At 41.9% G+C, this 25,429-nt stretch overlaps 1 protein-coding gene across 4 annotated transcripts in view; it reads right to left on the bottom strand.

Annotated features, from left to right (window-relative positions):
- Trio (trio Rho guanine nucleotide exchange factor) overlaps window positions 1–25,429 on the bottom strand; it is a 322,610-nt gene that overhangs the window by 77,797 nt on the left and 219,384 nt on the right. For all 4 annotated transcript variants that reach the window (XM_047555755.1, XM_047555754.1, XM_047555752.1 and 1 more), the window contains exons 28-34: window positions 25,186–25,278; window positions 22,810–22,921; window positions 21,053–21,243; window positions 19,064–19,165; window positions 12,252–12,394; window positions 11,393–11,492; window positions 72–315 (exon numbers count right to left, since the gene is read on the bottom strand). In XM_047555755.1, the coding sequence (XP_047411711.1) occupies window positions 72–315; window positions 11,393–11,492; window positions 12,252–12,394; window positions 19,064–19,165; window positions 21,053–21,243; window positions 22,810–22,921; window positions 25,186–25,278 (985 nt within the window). The remainder of the gene's footprint in view (window positions 1–71; window positions 316–11,392; window positions 11,493–12,251; window positions 12,395–19,063; window positions 19,166–21,052; window positions 21,244–22,809; window positions 22,922–25,185; window positions 25,279–25,429) is intronic.

Raw genomic sequence — 25,429 nt, 5'->3', positions numbered from 1 at the left:
CGCACGAGCAGGCAGCAAGGAGTGGCAGCCAGGGCTCCGGCACCCTTTCCTGTGGCCTCCCTGGCGCCTACCTTTGTGGTTGAAGATGCCCTCCATCTCCATGCTGCTTCTGGAGTGGGCAATGCACAGCGAGCCGCAAGGGACCAGGCCTTCTGCCGCGGGGGAACGGTCAGTGGTGCGCACCAGGCACCAGTCAGGCTTGTCGTGGGGCCGCTCCAACACCTCCACTGTCTGGCCACGCCGGATGGTCAGCTCGTTACTGTTGCAGGCCGTGAAGTCGTGGATCACCACCGTCAGCTCACAGCCACCAGAAAGCTGTGAAGAGACAGAGGAAGAGGGACAGGTCAGCAGCACAAGCCACTGAACCTTCATGGGCAGGCTGTGAACTCAGCTAGGATTTTCACCATCCATTCTGCGATGGGGCAAAGGCGTGGCCAGTCACCAGGGGACAGCTCCCCGGTTGCACTACCCTGCGCTTCACTCTGGAACCATGTGACAGCAATGTCAATTTCATGTTCTCGCCTGTGGTTGAAATTTTCTAGGGGTTCACAGTCAGAATCAGACGTGATTTTTTTAGGAGCATCCAAATCTCTTTGTTCCTGAGACATTCTATCTCCCTCCTCAAAAAGTGCTACATACTAATTTTAAAACTTTTAGCAAATGAAAACTGCTTATGAGGTATTTGGGGGATTATAGTGAAATATGATGACAAAGTGGGATAAAGTTCTATTTCAAATTTTGCTCTGTGTGGTGATGGAGCATCTCCTACTTTGGAGCATGCAGGCTCTTAGGCATCAGGTGAACAGGAAGGAAACAGCCCCAAGAGTGGGAGGCTGAAAAGGTAATGGGCCTGTGATTCTGGAATGTCTTGTTCAGGGTGCTTTGAGAGCTCCCTTCCCATTCCTCCATTTCATCCTCATATTTCAAAATAATCCCTGAAGTAGTCTTGAAGCACTTTTTATTAGCTTGCTTTATGTTAAAAAAATGACCATACGGCGCTTTTTGAAGAGGGAGACAATGTCTCCATTCAAAGAAATTGTGAAGCTCTGCAAACACACCTGCCCCTGAAAGATGGCTCTCCTCATGCCACTCCTGGTCCTGACCCTCAGAACCCAGAGCCGTCCTCTGGCCTCCCCACGTTTGCCTGTGCTGATCCTGTCAACCTGAAATTCCTTTTTCTTCTTTCCTTTCACTGTGCTCATTCCCATTTCCTGCTGAATGAAATCCTACCATCTCTTAGGCCCTCTGAGGCACATCCATTGATTCCATATAGACACCCTCAGGGACCTCTGCTTGTGAAACCAGGACATGGCCTTCTCATTACTACTGGACTTGTATGGCCTGTGTCCTGCTGTGTCTTCCCCTGGACTAGAAGCTCCTTGGAGACAGGGCTCATAAGCTCATTAATGTCTCTGCTGTGAATGAATCTTGTGATTAGCTCCTTGTCCCCAGGTCCCATCTCTCCTGTGTCTCCACTGTCCCTGCGTGGGCTTTTCAACATACCCTCAGCTGTTATTCCAAGGATGCACCAGCCGGCAGCCCCATGCTTCTGATTTCTGCTGGGCAACTTGGCATGCTCTCTCCCTCCCACACAGTGAAGCTAGGACAAAACTCACGCCCCTGCTTCCATCTGTTTCTCTTCCGGTGTTGCCTCTTTGGTGATGGTATCACCAATAAGTCATTTAAGCTCAACAAACCTCATTTTCTATGCCCTCGCCACCAAATGCTGTCAACAGACTCCAGGGTGGCTTTTGATTACCTACGTTCCCTGCACACCCACACCAGTCACTGCATTTGGGTTTCGGCAGTGACTGCCTGAGAGACCATCTGAACAATGCTGTCAGTGACCATTTCAAAATGTGGATCCTCATATTCAAAAACACAGACACAAACTCCTTGGCACAGGATTGAAGTGCCCACAAGCAGTCCCCAGCCACACTGCCAGGATCATGTGCCCATCTGTTACTTCTAAGACAGGTCCTGCAAACACTTGGTCTACATCATGCTCAGAGCCCCATGACCCCAATTTGTCTATCAAAGCCTCCCACCCAAGCACCCTGGGAAGTTTCTCCCATACATGCCATCCTCAGCACAGCTTATACTTCAGTTCTGAATGAGCTGTGTCTGTGTGGGCCCTCACCAGCAGAAAGTAGCACTGGGTCACGCTCCCATGAACCTTCCATACCCTGTCTATGAAAGCAGAGACAAAGCTGGTCACAGTCACCTCCGAGTCCCCAGTACCAATGAGAGCAGGCATGAGGCTTGCACAGACCCACTGTTGAACAGCTTGCGACTCCTGAAGCTTGCCTGGTATTCTGTGTGTGTTTTGCATCCCATAACCAAATGCTTGCTTAAGTAAAAGAGAGAAAAGAGTTTGCTCTGATGATGAAGGCGGTGCCTTTGGAAAACACTGGTCTGCAGAGTCAGTAAGACTCTGGAGAAGGAGCAGGCCAAGCGCTGGGCCGAAGTAGTATCCTTCCCGGGGCAGCAGTGGGAGCTGCTGGAAGAGTATCCGGGGCGTCAGGAGGGCTTCTGCCAGCACCAGCTCAGGAAAGGAGCCAGGCCAGTGGTCATGCAGGAGCCCCGGCAGGGTCACCAGGTCCTAGGAAGGAGGGTCCTGGGGCCGTGGCCAGCTGGACTACTTGGAAGTTCTTCACTGGCCCTCTGGGACAGGAAGCATCACTCCTCCTTTTATAGGGATTAACAATTTATAAAATAGGGGCACTAAGAAGAAGATTCCTTTCCAGACTTCGACTTTTAGCATCTTTGACCGTTCAGAAACTTGTGAAAATTAGCATAGTTTTCCAGAGGCGTTTGTAAAATTTAAAGGGGAATTAAACATTTGTGAACATTTTCTGTATGGCCTAGCAAAGATGACTCATTTTTGTCTGTAATGGTACTTTGTCATGGAAGTTTTGTTTTGTTTTGCTCTTTGTGGGTGTCTAAAGGATTGCTGAGGGTGGGTTTCATGGGTCAGGGGAGGGTGGGAAAGGGAGAGGGAGGCTGCCCAGGAAGGAGGATCAAGCTAGACTTTATTTCTGGCACTAATGCTTTTCAGTCCCTTACAGAGATATCAAAAATGATTGGAAACATCTGTGTACTTGACAGAGCATAAGAAATAAAAATTGAGCCTGTTCTGATGAAGAATCATGCATTAAGTTAAAAAAATTTTAAAGGTTTTCCAGAATTTAAGGAAGTCTAGTACCAGAATATTTCAAATAGTACTAAAATGATCACTTAAAAATATCTTCATCTCTCTCAATCAGTCAATTGGCTTTACCAATAAGAAGAGATAAGAATGATATAATTAAGGGAAGTTTTAAACGTATTTTTTTCCCCAGAGAAGAGTTGTTCTATAGATTTTTTTTTTTAATGTTCACATTTAAATATTTTAAACCTCTTGCTACAAAGCATCTCAAGATCAGGTTTGTTGATTAAAGAGACTTTAACCACTATTTTGAAGAAGCAATGTAAATCAGAACTGCTTTTTTTTTTGGTACTGGGAATTGAACCAAGGGGTGCTTACCACGGAGACACATCCCCTTATTATTTTTTATTTTGAGGCAGGGTCTCACTAAGTTGCTTAGGGTCTTGCTAAGTTGCAGAGGTTGGCCTCGAACTTGTGATCCTCCTGCCTCAGCCTTCAGAGTTGCTAGGATTGTAGGCATACATCAACCACGCCTGGCAACAGTAATGATTTTCAAGAATTAAATTCTTAACTAGAAAAAGTTCAGAAAATATATGGTACATCACTAAGTATATGGAGGTCTTCCTCACTCCCAGGGATATTTCTACCCCCATTGACCCAATTTCATTCTCTGCTGACAGAAACACCATTTCATTTGACTATTTGAAATTTCACTTTTCTTTTTCACACATACTTTGTGGAAACTTTCACAGTATCTTTTCACTTCTGTATTGTCACAGACTTCTATCATGGGCTCCTGAATTCAAGACTTTAGTTCAGAAATGCAATTTATTCCATGACTCACATTAACACTTGTGAAACTCACATCCGAAGACAGACTTTAAAAAGTGTTTCAGTTTTTCACCTTTAAAATATTAATGTGGTTACCAATGAGCGTGATGATTAAATGACCTTGAAATTGAACCACGGGCCACAGACCCCACCAACGATGTGCCTCTTCCAAAGACCACACCACTGTCCTCTAAAGGGCTAACAAGGGACTGCCATCAAACCAAACATCTGTGTGATTTGCAAAATCAAACCAGGGCTTCTTTGCCCGAATTTTCTCCAGAATGACTGAAAATGAACAATTTGCTGTGTTTCATATGAAGAAATGAAATACTCGTCTCTGACTGCAGGCTTACAAACCCTCAACAATCACTACGTGAAAGAGTTCTACTCTTAAGTTGTCCCATATCGCACGGTCACCTTGCCTGAACCTGTTCGTGCTGTGCATCCAACACAGCCCACGATTTCTTGGGGATTTCTTGTGTACCCTCGCTCATGGCCTTCTCCCACTCCTCACAGCGTCCCCCACCCTGGCGTACAATGAACGGGGCAGTTTTATGTTACAAGAACCTATATTTCTTGATAGAGAACAGCAAACACCTGGTTTGAATCACCCAGCAAGACGAGCTCTCCGTCCGGAGGAGGAGGCTCTTTAAGAATGGGCTGGTGGGCAACGCAGCCTCCTGCAAGTGATTCTATTTCAAGAGCCAAAGTCCTAATGTGCTGAAGATCGACTGCAGGAGAGTATCTGGCCAGTTTTCTGAAAGCAATTCAAAAGGAAAGGGGGAATGTGGTCTAATAAAAGCCATTTTCCCCTAAAGAACAAAGTGTATCAACTCTTGTGAACAGTCATACCCTACAGCACTGCTATGTTCAGCCATTCAGAAACCTCACAAAAGACTCTTGCAGTTTTGTAAAGGTTTCTCACAGAGCAGACCAAAAAAAAAGATTATTTGGTTAAAGGGGATTAGAGAGTGCAGCTCCATTACTGGGAATGGTTACAGAAAAGGCAACCACAGGCTGCCTGAACAATCCCCCGGAGAAATGCTATCATGCCCCAGGATCCCGCCCACTGCTGGGCGACTTCACGGAGACTGGGCCTATTAGCTGCCATTCTAACAGCACAAATAGCAGGCCTCCCAGGCTCACACCAACGCCCACGCTGGTTTACAGAAGGCCAAATCCAAGGGGACGTGTTCAGCAAACTCTGCTGTCCAGAGTTTGAAAGAAGACCTCTGTGATAAGCTTTTATACACTGGAGGTACACGAAGAAATCTGTGAAAACCTTAGAATGGTGAAGATGGCAAATTTTATATTATGGTTCTTTTTATCACAATGAAAAAAAAAAAGAAGAGAAATCTATGTGTAAAGTGTTTTTCAAAACCAGCAGTTTAATATATTCAACATTTTATCCACAAAAGAAAAAGTGAGCATAGTATTTAAGGATGTCACTTCCTCTGCTCTTCACCAACATGACCACCACTGTTTTTCGTCATTATTATTTTTTTTCAGTACTGGGGATGGTACTGCCAGGCAGGCACACTACCCTGAGTCAGCCCCCGCCTCCACACTGATTTTCTGATGTGAAAAGAAGTCTTGGAAGGGCTTCTTGAGTGGGTTACATATGTGAATTGGAATGAAATTTTAGAAGTAAAAAGGCTGAATTTAAAAGATGCAATCCAAAAGGCCAACTTTACCCGTCAAGGTCAACTGGAGCAAGGGAGATCCACAGGCAGCAGGCTGAGGGCTTGCCCAGGTGGAGGAGGACCAATGCGGCATCCAGCTCGTGGGTGTGACCACACGGAGAGTGGCCGACACCTCCCACGGAGGGCTGGCAGCGTGCTAATTAAAAGCTCTGCTGCCTGTGAAGCAGAAGAGGAGGAGCTGGGAAGAAGAGGGCCACAGGAAACCACCTGGACCCCGAGGCTCTGGAGAATGAGCAGCTTCTTTGGACAATTTCACCCAAAGAAATCTGTTTGCTGTTTTCCTTTTGTCTTTACGGAGGGACGCCAGTCTGAAGAACTAACATTAACCAGCTAATATCACCCAGTGAATTGAGGCCCTCACCAAGAGGCAAGAGCCTCAAGTCTGAATTAAAACTTTATCCTCATCTTCAATAGGATGTTTGATCATGTCATGTAAAATTTACATTTAAAAACACTTTTTAGTGCCCTGCTATTTTTATAAACACTTTTAATTTGTTGTTCTAACCAAACTTAACAGAAAAAGTTCTTTCTCGGAACTGAGGCTTCCTACTTAAGCCTGGGGGATTTTGTTTTTCTGATTGTATAAAGTAATCAGAGTCTACATTAATTTTGTGGTTTTACCCTAGTACTTAAAAATCTTCTAAGAAAATACTAAAAGGCATGGTCATTTAGAAAAATAGAGAACAAAGTTGGTAAAAGAAGGAAACAAACACCACATGGAATCTATCACAGCACCTATAATAAAGGAAGGCTCACATGGTGATCCTCAGTAAGTATGTAAAAGCATGAGTCTACTCTGTGAGCATTCTGAGGTTACTGTACATGTGTGTGACCACACTGCGGGGCAATTGTGTTAAGCAAGAGCATGCCCTGCAGTAACTGTGCCCATTCAGTTCACAGTTGGTGTGCTGCTGATAAACCACCAAAGAGCATAACTCAGGCACAAGAGCCAAGTTATTCATTCTTAGAACAGCTTCCAGTTCCTAATGAGCACAAGTACCTTCTAAATCCACTGCAATCATTAGTGTCCAGATAAAGGAAAGCGAGGCCGACGCAGACGGTAACCCGCAATAGTAGTAATGGAGTCAATGACCAAACAGTGAGGGAGTGGGAAGGCATTTTTATCACTAGGACACAAGATAGCTAACGTCCCTGTGGGGTTCCATACATGCTAGGTACTGTTCTACATGCCCACTAGAAATGTCCACATGTCTAATGCTCACAGCCACATGAGGGCACTATTATTATTTTCCCCATTTACAGATGGACAAACTGAAGCACAGAGAAACTGGGTAGTGAGGAAGCCACCGAGGCTAAAGGCCTGCTGGTAAGCGTGTCTTTGTTCTTAACCATCTGCTCTTTGGTGTGTCACATTCTGTGTTACTACTGTGTGTGGTCTGAGCACAGAATGATCATATGAGATCCACAGTGCTGTGTTGGAGGAGAAGAAAACCACACCCTGCTTTGCAGAAAGACTGCAGAATTTAACGACTCAATTTCATACTTAGATGGGGCAAACCTACCTGAGGTCCTGGGAAACTCAAAGCTCTGCAGACCAAGAGATTGAGTACCTTCTCTCTGAGCAAGGGAGCAGGGAGCCTTTCAGGGCCAGGTCCAGGGCTCACCTTCTCCTGCCAGAGGTCATTCTGTGCCTTTCTGAGACAGGAAGGGTGAATGGAGGCAGGATGCAAGAACATAAGACGTGCTCAGCAGGTTGAATGCGAGCATTCTTAGACAGATCTACTTCCTTTCTCAGGACAGTGAGTTAAGCCTATTTAAGAATGTACTGTCATTAACTAAATACTACCCTGACTGCAATTTATACAAGTCTAACCAAGTTTCTGAGGTATAGAATGTCACTTGGCAAACTTTTTAAACTACATGTTCCCAACACAGTACTATAGCTTCATTAAGAATAACTTTAACCACTTTCTTCTTCAAATATGTGGATTCATACAGTCATGTTATAAGCTTAGGTGGAGTTCATGCAAATATTGGTCTCAACTGAATTTTTCACTCATTAGAAATAAGAACTGCATTATCTGAGGTCCAAAGACAGCTCAGGAGCAGGGCCTATTGCTTGGGCTGGCTTTTCCACGGGGCTTCATCTTGTTTTGGGGATTTTGTCTGGTGCTCATATTTTCTGTTTTCCTCATAATATAAATTTTAGCTAACTGATACAAATTACAGACTAATAAAGACAGGCAGAAAGGGTATAAAACGGCTTCATTAATATAACTACAGATATTGAGTTCTGAATTCAGCTCTAGCATGAAATAATAAGGTCTAGGAAATGACAGCTGATTGAATCCACATTCTGTTTCTGGCTCTGCAAGCCTCATCTGGCCTGGCTCCTCAATGCCCCAGGGCTGGCTCAGCACTCTCCTCCCTACCTCAGGGACATGTGCTCAGCATGGGTGAGATAAGAATCTGGAAAGCATTTGATTTTTTTGGAACCTGAATTACATTTTCATAAGATCATTTTATCGGTGTAAGTACCATGAATGTCAGCAAGAATCAGTGCTAAACTTACTTCTGGAACAAAGAGACAGTGTATTTTAAAAACTGATATTCTCAAAGCAGGACACATGCTTGTAGAGCATGTGGCTTGTGTCCTGATCAGCCCTGGGAGCTCTGCTGACCCTGCTCCCTGGAAAGAGGGTGTCCTTCTGGGTCCTAAACCTTTTGTGCCTCATCTGAGAATTACTAAAAGCCCTGACAGATAAGTTATTCCTTCAGAATTCTCCAAGAGGCCAAGCCAAAAACATCCCCCACCCAGTTTCTGAAAGGAAACCAAATTCCATGATAAGGACTAACTCATAACAGACATCATAAATTAGGCAAAGCAGGCAGATCGTCATTAAGTAACTTCCCTTGCCAGACCCATCTGCCCGAGTCATCAGGGGCTGCTTAAATTGAAAAGTGTAGGGTGGAGAGAACCTTGAGACACATGAGCAAAGACTCTGCCTCTGGAGAGAAGGGGGCTGTTGGTTAAGAAAGTGAGTGTTTTACAAGTGACTCAGGACAGGATGTAGTTCCCTAATTTTCAAAACAATATCCTCTTGAATCATCTACTGACCCTGAAATATTCCAGCAGAGAAACATGAAACAGGCAATGAGCAAAAGAAAGCCTCATGAAGCCATGAAGGCAGGCCACAGGAGAGGGAGTGAACACACTCCTTCCTTGTCAGAAAGTCTCCAACTCCAAGTCTCATAGGTGCTGATGCTACTCAAACATGGGCCCCAGGGACTGAACACAGCCTCCCAGCTCTATTGCCGTGGGAAGACATTTCATCCCTTTATTGTACTTCAGGGACAGGGAAGGACCTGCCATCTCAGTGAGGGGCACTGAAGGAAGTGCATGCTGTGTTCATGAACAGAAACGTGGTGTGTCACCACTTGGAGAACCGGGGAATGTGGGGGCGTGCGCTGCTGAGCGAGCAGCCCTGGGAGGAGAAGCGGGGCCGGGGGGGGCCTTCAGGGGTTTCGGAGCTCAGGAGTGAACTTCAGAGAACGCACATTCAAGGGGCAGACGCATGCTGGCGAGTTGTCCTCACGGGTGAAACACTTACATGGGGTTCTTTTAAATTCTGATATCCCAGTGGACTCCCAAGGTTAAGTGTTTATTTCTACAAACCCATGCCTTCCTGTCAGAGATTTATGCTTCCTCTTCCAAGTTCACATAAGCCGCACCATGCTCTAACACACCTCAAGTAGTACTAGCTTTACCATTCCTAATTCCAGGAGAGATCCTTCTGTGAATCCCAAGCTGCCACACACCTCAGCAAACCAGGGCTGTCCTGGAGGCCAAGGGGAGATGGGTACTGGAAAGTGAGTCCTCCGCCTGGCAGGAGCAAGGTGTGGCTCTGGACACCTCCATCTGACTGACAAGCCAGAGGCTCAAGAGCACCTTTGGGAAGGAGAGGGCATTTCTAGACTCACAAAGCCACCCACTTATCCACAAACTACCTGAAAAACGTCACCTTGCTTCCTGTGTCAACCTCCAGGGAAGTCTTACCTAAACTTCCATGGGCAACTTTTTACTGAGTCTCTTTAGCAATTTCATTCTTATGACTGCTTGATTGATTATGAACTTTTCAACTCTTTTCTGGGGCAAACCCCAGAATAGATCCATGAGAGTATATCTTGAAAGAACATGAACTTGGGGACAGATAGTGATTCTGAGAGTCTGTGAAATGCCGAGTCTAAGCAGCCATTCCCTCCACTCTCAGCAACAGCTGTCTGACTTTCCTCCAGGTGGTGGGCTCAAGCAAACTGACTACATAACTCAATTGCTTGACTATTTAAAAATAGGACAAAAACAAAAATCACAAAACACCCAAAGTAATCAGTATTACTCTAACAAAATATTTCCAAGTTCTAACCATATTTTTCTAAACTAAATGGTCATAGGAAGGGACCTAGGCTAGAAATACTCTTGGGTACCAAGTGCCTAAACATGTCAATTATCTGATTTCTTACTATTACTATTGGCAAGAAATAATTATCTGTTGAATGTTAATAACAGGCTCTGATCAAAATAAAATGAGATATTCTCCAGTGCTGTCCTGGAAACCACAATGTCCAAGACCATGAATTCTGCAAAACTGAGAGAAATTACCAAGGTCTGGAACTTGGGGATTCGCCATCTGAAGTAATTCCCCAAATGCTGGACTGGGTCTCTCCAGCTGTCCTTTCCCAAGATCAGGAGGACCAGACAGTGCCCCTGCTACAGATGAGTGGGCTTGGGAACACTAGAGGAGGGCAGACGTCTACAGCCTATAGCTTACGACTTGGTCTTAGGTAACAAAGTGTAGCTTGTACTGGAGAGTGAGAAACTCAGGAATTCTGAACTGATGATTTAAATAAAACCCCTATTTACTGTCAAATTAAAAAAATAACAATTTGTCCTAGCATTCTAGAAATATAACAGAAGACTTCATCAAGATAACTGTTCCTACTGGCTCCGACCCAGGTCTCCTCTGGTATTTTGTCTGTCTCATAAACCCAGGATTCCAAATTGTACCGTCAATTTATTTTGCAGGTTTTTTGGATTCTATCCAAAAATCATGGGATACTACTTCTGAAGAAGGCATTTCTACATATATGTTTTTTGGTAAAAATCAGATCCATCCTTCCAGTGATTATTACGCTGCAAACTCCAGGGCACATTTTCTGTGTTCTGTGTACCCCAGGCTCTGAGGGGGCACCCTAGGCCACCATGGAGGATGGCAGCACCCCTGCTTCAGCCAGAGCAGTTCCACTCTTAAATCCACTTGATGTTAGATTTTATTTCAATAGGCTTTTTTTTTTTTTTTTTTTTTTTTTTGCGGTGCTGGGGATTGAACCCAGGGCCTTGTGCTTGGGAGGCAAGTGCTCTACCAACTGAGCTATATCCCTAGTCCTCAATAGGCTCTTTTGATAAAATAAGATAAAAAAGCGAGCACACTGCCTTTGAATATCTTGACACCAGTGTGACTGAGGTCTGGATGGGAAGTGCTGAGCAATTCTGAATCTTCAGGACTAAGCCTTTTCACCCTTAACCCCCACAGTCTCTGTCCCCTGCTATGGCTACCTGGTACCACTACTGCTATATGGCAAGTGTTTGAAAACGTTGATGACGAACTGTCATGTATAGACAGACAGCAGCAGCTTTGGCCAGACACTACCTACTCTGGCCTCTCCACAGAAAATGCTAGAGATAGCTCACCTTATCGCTATCCAGTGTGTTCTGAGACGTTCGGGAGGCGATGGAAATTGTATCAGGTTGGCTGCTGCCATCCCCTTGGCTGTCCAGGTCCTCTCCATCCCTGGTGGTACAAAGAAACTTTCAGTTCCTGATTGGATTGGTGAAGATCACCTGTCAGTCACTGGAGAAATAACAGATTTGCTGAAAGAGGAGCCTGTCAGTCATGTGATGGTCCAGGACCAATGTTATATTACTAACATGACTCACTGTCTTGGGCACAAGCTTTTTGCTAGTGCTATGCTAAGTGTCTAACATGTATCATTCCAATGAATTCTCAACATTTTTTTTTTAAAAAGTCTCTTAGGATTATTATTATGTCCATTTCAGGACTGAGAAAGCAAAAATGTCTAGATGCTTCGTAACTTGTCAGAGGTCACATGCATGACTTACACATGTGTACTCTGCAGTTCTCCAGGTGGGAAACAGAGTTTGGGTATTTGCACACAGTCTTTTATTTACTTTAGAGTAATGGGCAGTTTCAGCACTAAGAATGTCATATGAGAATGGTACTTCAAACACATACCTCAAAATGTTTGAAAGAATGATTTTGTGGGGAGGTACTGTGGATTGAACCCCGGGGTCCTTAACCTCAGAGGCACATCCGCAGACCTTTTTATATTTTATTTTGAGACAGGGTCTCACAAGGTTGCTCAGCACTTCACGAAATTGCTGTGGCTGATTTTGACCTTGCATTCCTCCTGCCTCAGCCTCCTGACCACTGGGATTAGAAGCGTGTGCCCCGTGCCCAACAGAAAAATGATTCTTGAAAAATGGGGAGTTGATGCTGCCTTGTTCTCTGTCAAACGCCCTGGGCACTCACCTCCTCCCCTTCTGTCTCGTGGCTGGCGCGGTCTTGGGGATGTGAATGGGCTCCTTCAGGGCTCCTTTCAGGTGGATGGTTCTTTCCTGTATTACTTCGCGGATGTGCTTTATCCAGTCCTGCTTGTTCTCGATACTGGAAGCCTGAACGAGGTGTCAGAATTGCTCAGGATCAAGCAGGGCTCTTTCCACAACCTGCACCAACCACACCACGTCTTCTGCATCCCTTGAGTTTCCCATTTTCAAAAGAACTTCTCAGCAGAAAAGCAATTACATCTTATGCTTACACTGCCACCAAATAAATGACTCAAACTTTCTCTATTTTATGGCATATATATTATTCAAGATCCCTGACTGTTCTAATAATCCATCATTCTCCAGCCCCCAAACCTTTCAGGTTGCCATGGAGAAATATGAAAAAAACAGCCACCCCAAACCAAAGCATCACTGAGGTTATTTAAGAGACACAATGTATTGGTCAGTGGCCAGCAAACTGTTAGCAGGGAAGTGGGCAAACCCCACAATCCTGCTGCCTCATCCACTGGGCTCCTGGGATGCAGCTATTGGCAGGTGCCAGGCAGGTGCCTCAGGTGGAATCTCCCACTGACTCCCACAGGGACTCCTTGGAGGGCCATCATCATCTTCCATATCAATGAGGAACATGGACAAGGATACATTCAAAATGTGCTCCAGGCCACAGTCACCAACTGTCAGTCACCTGTAGTGGACTTACTTCAATCCCACTACAATTAGGGGAAAAGTTCTCTTAAAATGGCACAGGTATACTCAGTAAGCATCTCTTGAACAAATGCATGTGGCATTACTTTTTCCACTAATTCTCTATTTGCTCTGCTTCCAAGGAGGTTTTTTGTTTGTTTTGTTTTCTTTTCTGCATGTTCTGAGCATTAGTAACAGTTTTCTAATTTCCTTGTGGCAAACACCCACCTGCTATGATATAACCACAATTCCTTGTAAATGATTAAATAATCGTCATTGGGATCATAGATGAGGTCATGAAGGGAGGGGCACCCAACAATTCTCACTGAGAACCTTGTTTTTGAAAACAGAAAACCAAAGCCATGTTGAGAAAGAAATTAAAATCAATAACCCTCTTTGTATATAAAATGTGTAAAGTAGAGGACATGTCTTTAAAGTTATTAAGAATAATTACTGGGAAGTAAATGAAGGAAAAAACGTTGAAAAGTACAGATCTACTGGAATGTAAATGCCTGATATTAACATTTGGAGATTAAACAAAGAAAAGTATATGAGAAAGAACATTTGGAAGAGTTTGGAACCAAATGAAAGAAATTGTTAGTATGGTTCAGAATGAAAAAAATTCTTACGCAAATTGATCATGGCATTTATGGGAGTACACAAACGGTGTCATTTTTTCATAAATCGTACAGGTAACTCAACTGGAATGCCAAGTGAAAGGCAGCGCTTGGCTGAGAAGGGAATAATTTGTTTCATATTCAGAGCAATTTCAAACTGTTTTAAGTTGATGATTTAGCCATAAAATTCTCCTTTCCAGACTAAACAAGTAAAAAAAGACCACCGTTTTGTTTTACAACTACCAGGCCATCGCCATCGTGGTCATTACCACCACTGTCATCCCACTGCCACGACCAGGGCCACAGCACCTCCACCTGCACCACATCCACACTCTCCCAGCACCCCACCCCCGCCGCCACACAGCGCCACATGCTACACCAGCACCGGCAACTGCTCCAGCACCACCCGCCATCTGTCAGCATCACTACATCAGAATCCAACCTCCACCCTCACTGCCCTCAGCAGCACGGCTACACCACTGTCTACATCCTTACCACCATGTGCACTGTCATCGGTCACTATCTGTTGTCACCAGCACCACCAATGAGCATCACTACCGACGCCCTCGTTACCACCAGCACCATCATTTAAACCAGCATTCCTACAGTCTGCACCACCATCACCCAAATCCACACCAACACTTCTTTTTCTATCACCTTCCTCACACCACATCCTCTACCACCATCACCACCACCACAAGCAGTCTATGAAATTAAAGCACATATTACTTTCTTCAGTCCCTCCTTGAAAGCTGCAAAGAATTAAAAACTCAAAATTCCCTAGAAAATTTTCACCTAGTAAATACTGCACTAAGTCTTATTCTTCAACTACATCAGGGGCATTTAAAATAAATTCTAAGTGAAAACAGTTCACATCTAGCACTATTTCTCAGAAACACCCTTTGGGCATTTACCACTTCAGCTCATGTGAATAGTTTATATACATCAGAGATTTTAGGATCTTGAGTGTACTTTAACAATTTTACACCTTAGAAAAATTCAGTTATCTAAAATTTAGCTATCAGCGTAAAGTGTACTCTAAATAAGAACACACTGGGCTGGTAATCATATATTCACTGTAAAACAATCCACTGTTAACATCTGAATAAAGACCTTACCAACATAATGGTTTCTCCAGTCAGTAGTTACTAAAGAGCAGACTCAAAGAAGAGCAAGGTACAGATAAACAACTCAGAGTTGCCGGAAATACCAAAGAGATTAAAAGGTATGCAAGAGACACAATAACTCACATGCAAGTTCATGCACCAGTTCCCATTACACTTTGGCTCATCTCCAGTACTCTACAAATCATTAGCTACGTCTTCCTCAAAACATTCCAAAGTCACTTATGGTCTTTCCAGACAGTTCAAAAAGACAGTTTCATTGTATTTCCTCAAATACAGAAGGGTGGTGGGGGCGGGGCGGTGGCATATGTAAGAGATCCTTAGAATTCTCTGTCATTCCTAGGTTAGTAAAACCAAAGCGGAGTTGAAATCAAATATGCAAAGATATTTTCCTTTCCCCAAAACTACATGTCCAACAGTACCCTTGGTAGATTTGAATTTTAAATAATAATAGTATCAAACCCTGTTACTGAGAACTAGATCTCCTTTTTACCCTGCCTCCAAACTAGAAAGCCAAAGAGGACCCTGTGAAGATTCTTGGCACATTTGGTCTCAATTTCCTGTCCAAGGTTCTCACACTCTCTTTCTCTGGAAACTGCGGGTCAAGTGTGCAAGGAGAGTTACTGTGGTGTATCTCAGTCCTCCCACACTTCCACTTCTTGCATCTCTTAATCAATCAATCAATTAATTAATTCTTTTACTTTTTATTTTTATTTTTTTAGGGGGAGGTACTGGGGCACTAGGATTTAACCTGAGGACCATTTACCACTGAGCTACACCCCTTACTCTTTTACTTTTTGAGCCAGGAGCTCAACGAGTTGCTTAAGGCCTCACTAGGAAGCCTTGAACTTGCAATCCTCCTGCCACCGCTTCCCAAGTTGTTGGGGTTACAGGCTTGTGCTACCATGCCCAGTAGAATTACACTAATTCTTTTTTTTTTTTTAAGGGGAATAAATTTTTTAAATTTTTTTTTTTTTTTAACTTTTACAGACTGAATTTTGATTCATTGCACACAAATCACAAATGGGGTACAACTTTTCGTTTCTATGGTTATACATGATGTAGATTCATACCATTCGTGTAATCATATGTGTACATGATGATGTCTGTCTCAGTCCACCGTCTTTCCTACCCCCGCCCGTCCCCTCTCTCATTCCCCTCTATGTAATCTAAAGTTCCTCCATTCTTCTCTCACCTCCCCACAGCCCCACCCCCATCATGTATCATCATCCACTTGTCAGGGAAAACATTTGGCCTTTGGTTTTGGGGGGTTGGCTTATTTCACTTGCATGATATTCTCTAATTCTATCATTCTTTATAAGACTAAGCTAATAGAATTTTTAAAATTTTTTATTTGTTCTAATTAGTTATACATGGTAATAGAATGCACTTTAATACATCATATATAGATGGAATATAATTTCTCATTCTTCTGATTGTACATGATGTAGAATCCCACTTGTTGTATAGTTATATATGTACATAGGGTAATAATATCTGATTCATTCTACTATCCTTGCTGCCCCACACCCCCTTTCCCTCCCCTCTACCTAATCTAAAGTAACTATTCCTCCATAGCCCCCCCTACCCATTATTGTGAATTAGCATCTGCATATCAGAGAAAATAGTCAGCCTTTGATTTATTGGAATTGGCTTATTTTGCTTAGCATGATATTCTCCAGCTCCATCCATTTACCAGCAAATGCCATAATTTCACTCTTCTTTAAGGCTGAGTAATATTTCATCATATATATACATATATATATATATATGTATATACAAACACACACACACACACACACACAATCACTTTTTTTATCCATTCATCTGTTGAAGGGCACCTAGGTTGGTTCCATAATTTAGTTATCATGAGTTGAGCTGCTATAAACATTGATGTGGCTGCATCACTGTAATATGCCGATTTTAAGTCCTTTGGGTATAAACCGAGGAATAGGATAGCTGGGTCAAATGGTGGTTCCATTCCAAGTTTTCTGAGGAATCTTCATACCGCTTTCCATAATGGTTACATCAATTTGCAGTCCCACCAGCAATGTATGAGTGCACCTTTTCTCCCACATCCACTCCAACATTTATTGTTGTTTGTATTCTTGATAATTGCCATTATGACTGGGGTAAGATAAAATCCTAGCTCTGATTTGCATTTCTCTAATTACAAGAGATGTTGAACATTTTTTCATATATTTGTTGATCAACTGTATTTCTTCTTCAATGAAGTCCGTTCAGTTCCTTAGCCCATTTGTTGACTGGTTTATTTATTTATTTTTTTGGTGTTAAGTGTTTTGAGTTCTTTAAATATCCTGGAAATGAATGCTCTATCTGAGGTGCATGTGGTAAAGTTTTTCTCCCATCTACAGCATCTCTCTTCATGTTATTGTCTCCTTTGCTGAGCAGAAGCTTTTAGTTTGAATCCATGCCATTTATTGGTATTCGATTTAACTGCTTGCGCTTTAGGAGTCTTGTTAACAAAGTCAGATCCTAGGCCAACATGCTGAAGATTTGAGCATACTTTTTCTTCTAGTAGTTGAAGGGTCTCTGTTTTAGTGCTAAGTCTTTGATTCACTATGAGTTGAGTTTTGTGCAGGGTGAAAGACAAAGGTTTAATATCATTTGTTACATGTGGATTTCCAATTTTCCCAGTACCAATTATTGAATAGGCTATCTTTTCCCCAGTGAATGTTTTTGGTGCCTTTGTTGAGTATGACATAACTGTATTTATGTGGGTTTGTCTCTGTGTCTTTTATTCGGTACCATTGGTCTACATGTCTGTTTTGATACTAATACCATGCTGGTTTTGTTACTATGGTTCTATAATATAGTTTAAGGTCTGGTATTGTGATGCCTCCTGCTTCACTTTTCTTGATAAGGATTGCTTTGGCTATTCTGGTTCTCTTATTTTTCCAAATGAATTTCGTGATTGCTTTTTCTATTTCTATGGAGAACATCATTGGGATTTTAAAAGGAATTGCATTAAATCTGTATGACGCTTTTGGTAGTATGTCCATTTCGACAGTATTAATTTTGCCTTTCCAAGAGCATGGAAAATCTTTTCATCTAAGGTCTTCTTCAATTTCTTTAGTGTTCTGTAGTTTTCATTGTAGAGGTCTTTCACCTCTTTTGTTAGATTGATTCCCAAGCATTTTTTTCCCTCTCGAGGCTATTGTGAATGGGGTAGTTTTCCTAATTTCTCTTTCAGTGGATTCATCACTGATATATAGGAACACGTTTGATTTATAGGTGTTGATTTTATATCCTGCTACTTTACTGAATTCATTTATGAGTTCTAGAAGTTTTCTGGTGGAATTTTTTTTATCTTATAAATGTGGAATCATGTTATCAGTAAAACAGTGATAGTTTGAGTTCTTCCTTTCCTACTCATATCCCTTTAATTATTCTTTCTCCTAATTGTTCTGGCTAGAGTTGCAAGAACGATGTTGAATAGAAGTGGTGAAAAAGGGCATCCTTGTCTTGTTCGAGTTTTTAGAGGGAAGGTTTCCAATTTTTCTCCACTTAGAATTATGCTGGCCTTAGTGTTAGCATTTATAGCTTCTACAATGTTGAGGTATGTTCCTACTATCCCTAGTTATTCTAGTGCTTTGAACATGAAGGGTGCTATATTTTATTAAACGCTTTTCCTCATCTATAGAGAGCACCATATAATTCTTGTTTTTAAGTCTACTGATGTGATGAATAATGTTGATTGATTTCCAAATATAGAACCAACTTTGCATACCTGGGATGAACCCTACTTGATTGTGGTGCACTTTGTTTTTAATATGCTTTTGTATGCAATTTGCCAGAATATTGAGACTTTGCGTCTATGTTCATCAGGGATACTTGTCCATAGTGTCTTTGTCTGGTTTTGGTATCAGGGTGATAGTCACCTCACAGACTAAGTTTGGAAGAGTTCCTTCCAAACTAATAGAATTTTTAAATGATCTTCCTTCATTTATTATCTTTAAAAAAAATTTGTTTTAGTTGTAGATGAACACAATACCTTTATTTTATTTATTTTTACGTGGTACTGAGGATTGAACCCAGTGCCTCACATGTGCAAGGGAAGCACTCTACCACTGAGCTACAACCCCAGACCCCTTTGTTTATTCTTTCATGAGGCAAGCAAAAGATTAGCTCCAGTTATTTCATCACTAGAACACCAAACTGCATTTATTCCACTATTCTTTTTATGGTAGTCACCAATCCCAACACAAAGAAGAACACAAAAAGGACAAATACAAAGATATGAAAACCTGTCTGTTTTAACAAGAAAAGCACACAGCCACATAAAGCCACAAGAAACTCTTCACATAGCATGCCCCAGCTTTAGGTGAACGTACCTTAAGGACAATTTTGTTATCTGAAGTTGGTGTCCTCCCTACCCACAGTGCAAATTTGCAAGGATCTCCTTCGACATGTTCTGTGACGCCCAACTCTGAGGTCTGCATTAAACGACAATGATATAATTAGAGGACGGTGAAATTCTGGCAGGATGTAGAACAGAGACAAAAGAGTTTGGTCACCTGTGGTCACACTAGTTTATAACCACTAATTTTTCTGCATTAGACCTCCTTTTAGTTAAATAAGGAAATTCTGTTTTAGGCCACAGGTGACAGGTTTCTTCTTTCACCTCCCCTGAATATTTCTACTGGAGATCCCAGTGCAGGTCAATAAGTGGAACATCCAGAGGAAGGAAGTCAGAAGATCTGAAAATCCTTTTGTCCAGAAAATCAAGAGATGACTATTTTCAATCTTATAAACAGCAAATGTATTTTTCATATTTCCAAAAGGGCTGCCACCATGAATTTTCAGTATTAATGACATATCATCACAGAAGGCAAAAATGTTTTAACAGTTCAGTTATTTTTCAATTTATTTATCAATAGAAATCATGTTTAGTATTCTACTATTAATTTTAAGAGCGAACAAACAACATCCCTCTCTGTGACACATGTGGAACATGGATGCACGCAGATGAAGGTCATCATCCTCCCCCACAATCAAGCTCACTCCTAAAGCATTCTCCCAGCAAGGAAGTGATTCATAATGGAACTGCAAAGGTGGCCTCTAAGGGAATCTTAAAACTTTAAAAGATAACTAAGTGAGGATGTATAAGCTTCTAAAGCAGACCAGCTTGGTCTCTTAGGGCAGATTAATGCAAGCTAGTGAAATTACTAGCCAGCAACACTGCATTTTTTTCTTTCCAGTCAGATTGTGACCTAAAATGATGTAAGGCAAGCTCTGATCCAAAAGCTAATCTCAAGCAGGACATCAGCCAAGAAATTGGTTTGCAAACCATTAGTATGAACTTGTAAACTCTAGATATTATTAAGTTGATTTCTATACTTGGGGGTATTTATTATTTTAGGAGTTTAGCACACATATATCATAAAAATGTATAATATATAAGCTATCCAAATTCCAAATATCTGCTAACACTTATAAGACAACTGCCCTAAAGGAACTCAAGTGAAGGTGGTGATTTCCCCTTAGACTTATTGGATCTGACCTGACCCTGTGCTGGACCCTGCCCAGCAATTTTATGTTGTCAGCCCTTTGAGAGAAGGCCCACTAAGGAACTTGGAAGTGCTGGGGACATGGAGGACTCCCTTGGCTACAGGCTATTTGAAGAGTAGACAAGTACTTTTATAGAGGCTGGGTAGGCTGGTTTGTGTAACAAAATGGTACCAGGTAAGTTTCTCTCACCAGAAGGACACTGACAGGTTAGATAGGAGTTGAAATGCATCACTGAGATTGCCAACTGCTTAAGGGGCAGTATAGGTGGCTGGTGGAGTTTTCAAACTATCTTTGCTTACATATATTTTTTCTAATAATGATACCTTGCTATTTATTATAAAGAGCCACACATTTATTTGTATATTTACTTTTTATAAATCTACCTTTAATGAAAAAAAAAAAATCAAACCTCACCATTAAGAATCTATACTGAGCCACCCAGTAAGGCTGCTTGAATATATTACAATGTTTATGGATAAAAAAAAAAATTGTAATAACATGAGAGGTTAGTTAATGAGCACAAGAGAAAAACAATTTAAATTCATTTGTAAAATGTTTTCTTCATCCATAAGTTAGATGCTGTAGGACTTAGGAAGAGTGAGTATCCTATGTATGAAATTCCAGCATGCCCCCTAGTGGACTCAGGGGTGTCAGCAAATTTCACTGAAGATGAAAACATTATCACAATTCAGACTCATTTTAGAATAGTTTGGGAGGTTAAACTGAAGGAAACAAACAGTAGTTTTTCTCCACCCATAAAAGGTTGCAATTATGTTACCTGTAGAATTATAATTCTGAGTATCTATACTTACAAACAATTTGCTTTTGTAAAGGTACTTGCTTCTCCCACTGGAATCTTTTACTTCTTTACTAAATACTAAGGACATTTCAAAAAGGAAGAGATGCCGCTCTCGACCCTTTCGAATTAAGGTTTTTGGGTCCCACACTTGGAAGGACTCTTGCAGGATGAGCTCTCCCTGAGACTCAATGTTTTCATCAAACCCTACAACAAGAAAAATGTAGGCAAATCAATTTAAAAGAAAAAGGAAATACGATGTATTGCTATTTCAACATTTATAAGATACCCATCAATTAAATCTCTGATTAGAATTTCCCATCTGGCTCCCTGACTCTAGTCTCTGTACACTGCTCTATCCTACAAAGGGATTCTTCCTAAAATACCACTGTGCATATATTTCTCTTTGTTCCAGACAACAACCACCCTCAGTGATTCCTCATAGCTTCCTTCTTCAGTTCTGTCCCCTCTGGTTGGCACTGACACCACCTGAACCTGGATTAACCTCCTGCTCTTCACCCCTCATTCACGGCATTCCTTCACGGAAACCTCCTCTACCCAGAATGGCTTCCCCATTGCCCACATTCCAGCCTCAGTCTTGATTCTCTGCTTCCTCAGCCGGAAACCCTTCCCAGATACTCTGCTCCAGACCCAGTCTTGCCTTTCCTCAAGGCACTTCATCAATTCTCCCCCTTGAAGACCCCTCAGTCACACGTCCTGTGCGTGCCTGGAACACTCTGCGTGAGAGTCGGCCTTGCCCTGGCCTGGCGCGGGTGTTTGTTACTGCTCTCCTCACGGGAGAAGTGGCCACCAGCGCATAGCCAAGCAGTACCTGGGGCAGAGACTGCTCATTTTCATCCATTTCCACCATCTTCTCTTTCTGCTTCTCCACAGCACAAGTTCCCTCTAGAGCCACTCCAAATAAGCACTTCATTTCCCAGCTTTGTTTGCCGTTAGGAGCAGCCAGGAGCCCCCATTCTGGGCAAGTGAGGAGGGTAATGTGTACAACTGGTAGTTTCTGCCTCGCTAGGGGTTTCCTACCCATCCTCCATTCCCACTTTCTCCTACATGGAATGTTAATGTGTCTGAAAATTACTGAACCTACTCAAGCAAGACAATATCTAGGATGGAGAGAAATGGGCAGAAACATAGCCTAAGTCCTTGATGACATTACAAATGGTTGCCCAACAAGATCCACATTTTATGTTAGATAAAGAAAAACTGATGCTGCTTGCCTCTGAGTTTTGGGGCTCTATTACACACAATAGCACCTATGACCTGACTAATATATTGCTCAATGATACTAATGAAATGACACAGGCCAGCAAAAGCATATGGGGCAGGGCTGTGTCTTACAAATAATTTTGTGTCACCTGAGCCAAGCACCGCAACACAGAAACAGTTTAATGAAACAGAAGCACTCATAGAAATTATAAGTGCTGTAAAGGTACTGACCTAATTTCTCTTCACCACATCACATACCAAATTCAAATGCATCTGCAGGTATCTGGTACCCACTATGCTCAGGGCTCTAGCAATGGACACAGAGATGGGGAAGCAATGGCTCTTTCAAGGTTTTACAATCTTGGGGCTCAAACTATTCATCAATCACCCACCCCTGCACTACCGGAAGGCCTAAGGTAAACGACGCAGGAGCTGCTGGAGTTCAGGGTGTGGAGTGGCTCTTTTCCAGGCACAGGCGAGGAAATCCACTTACACCAGCACTGGCAGGATCACAGGGAAGCGCGATGGGGGCCAGGGAGCGTCCCTTACCTTCCAGCATGCTGAGGTGCATGGCGTCGTTGGCTCGCTTTGGCACACTGAGCATGACCTCAAGGCCATCTTTAATCTCCCCCTTTCCTTCCTCACAGCACGTGAGCAGCTCCTACAGAAGACAATACCATGAACTCAGAAGGGGTGCCATAATGCTCTGCCAACAAGATCTTAGCAGAAATGAAGGAATCTATGAAAATTGATGGTTTTCAAGATAAAAACACCATGATCAACTGAGCAAGGTCATCCAAAATAAATTATTATTCATTCAGTGGACAGCAGGGTTTTTCCTGCCCAAATCAGGACACGAGAGTAAGCTAGATGTGGTCATCATTCAGGACGAAACTAATATACTGTCAATAATCTCAAAAATGTAGAAATACAAAATGGATAATAGGCTATTGGTTACCCCTGAAAGACATGCTGGAGTTCAACTGTTATTCTGACAACACAATCCTGACATGATTTGGAACTCTGGTGCCACTGAGATAATGCCCAACTAGTTATTGAGAGCCATGCAGAAACAACAGGAATGTGCATAAACACCTACTGACAAACGCCTTTCCTCTTTCTACAGAATGTTTAGGAGAACTCCAACGAGTAAATCACACCTCGCAGGGAGATCTCTGTGCATAGTTACATTTCAGGGGTACCAGAGGAACATTGTCATTGAATGAGTGATGGCAGAATAGTAAAATCACATACTGGTGGGCTGAGATATTTCTTACTGGGGTGTTAATGACTACAACCACTCAGAAGCAACAGTCTTTCATGTCCTAGTAACCCACAAAAGAGGGACAGGATAATTGGAGTCAGTTATGGCCTCACTCTTGATGGGTTGGAGTAACTTAGTTACAGGAAAAACACCTCTACTCATGACCAGATGGTATTTATCTATGATTCTAGGCAGCTCAGTAAAAACTACGTTACAAATGCAATATATCAAGACTACTGAATTGGCAGAAAGTCTTTTCTGGGAGTTTGATAGAGCTTATTACAGTTCCTGGAAGAACTTTAGGGCACAATGAGGTAAAGTTTACAAACTGAAGCATCAGCTGAGTAGAACTAAAGGTTAAAAACAAACCCCTTAAATCCTGAGGATGCCAAGGGGTAAACTGCCTTTGCAGAATTAGAAAGCAAAGAGAAAATGTGAAAGTCATATCAACATCATTTCTGCAGTGATGGTCATAAAATCACTTAATGCGATTTGAATATTATAATATGTACAAAAAAAGGAACTGGTGATGTAACTCAGTAGTGAAGCACTTGCTTAGCAGAACCATAAAAATAAACAAAAAAACAAACAAAACAACCCCAAACAAAACACAACTACAGGAGAAGTTTCCCATTAGAAAAGTTCCATAACAGTATCACTTGCACAAAAGAATGCAGTTACTTCTTGTTGTTTCTAAATGTTTCCTACTTAAAAAAAAAAAAAAAAAAGAAAAAAGAAAAATTGAGTAAAGGCTTTTAGGTATTTATAATTCCATCTTCTGTATTTCTAGCAAAATTACACTATAATATAGGAGAATCATAAAATATTGTTTTGGGGGTTAATAGTTCTGCATTCTAATACTTAATAAAATTTAACAGACAAAAAAAGGATATTGTAAATGTCACCAGACATTAGTTTTAAGTTAAGAAAATGTGTTATTGATGACACAATACTCATTTTGTGATAACTCTTTGTTATCAATTCTAACTTTTCCTTACTTTTGTATTGTTGAAACTAAACTGGTTTTTCCAAATGTGATTTTAGTTATAATCATTTACAACCAAGAAAAAGCAGGGGGCAACTTGACTCAAACTCCAGTGATTTGCATGAATATGTTCCATAAGCTGTGTGTGATAAATGACTGGCAGTAACAGATAGAGAGCTGTATGAGCGAGAGGTCTCTGTGGATTCAGTGGAGAAGTTGTGCGTAAGCCAGCTCTGGGTTTAAGGCCAAGCCCAGATGTAGGAATCAGTGATGATTCTGGGCACCTTCCTGGTCTGCCAGCCAGTCTCCATACCTGAACACCAGTACTTTGTAGGTTAGTACATGCGAGTAGCACAGTGCCTGGCCCACAGCCAGCATGCTGCAACTGGGAACTGAGGGTACCGGAGGATAAGAACCAACAGCTGCTCATTCACATCTCATTTTATGTTAGGGACAAAGGCTATTCAGTGTAGTTCCAGTGCACAAAGAATATGCCTTTATTGAACTGCTACAAATGAGAAATTAGGTGGGACAAAAATGGCAGGGAATAAAATAATTAAATTAACTTGCAACGTGTTATTTTTATAAATTCAGGGTAATACACATAGAGAAAAGATGTCAAAACACAAGAGCATAATTTGTGAAATTTTGTAGGCTGAAGGTACTTCATACATACTTTTAAAAGAAGTTGATATTTTGTTATTCGCTGAACTGGTTTAATAAGGTAGGAAGAGATGGAATTGGCTAATCCATGCCTCTGCTGTATCTCCTGTATTTAAAGAAACAAAACAAAATCTTATCATAGGATTACCCTATTAAAATATGGTTATAACACTACATTTGTTTTCTAGATACCTGACAAGTATTTAACCCTACTGAAGTAGGATTTTCTTAAAAGTCTGTTCAAATATTAACAAAAA

Source organism: Sciurus carolinensis, chromosome 6, assembly GCF_902686445.1.
Source record: "Sciurus carolinensis chromosome 6, mSciCar1.2, whole genome shotgun sequence".
In the NCBI taxonomy this organism is placed as follows: Eukaryota; Metazoa; Chordata; class Mammalia; order Rodentia; family Sciuridae; genus Sciurus; species Sciurus carolinensis.
This window is presented reverse-complemented; position numbering and strand designations above follow the sequence as displayed.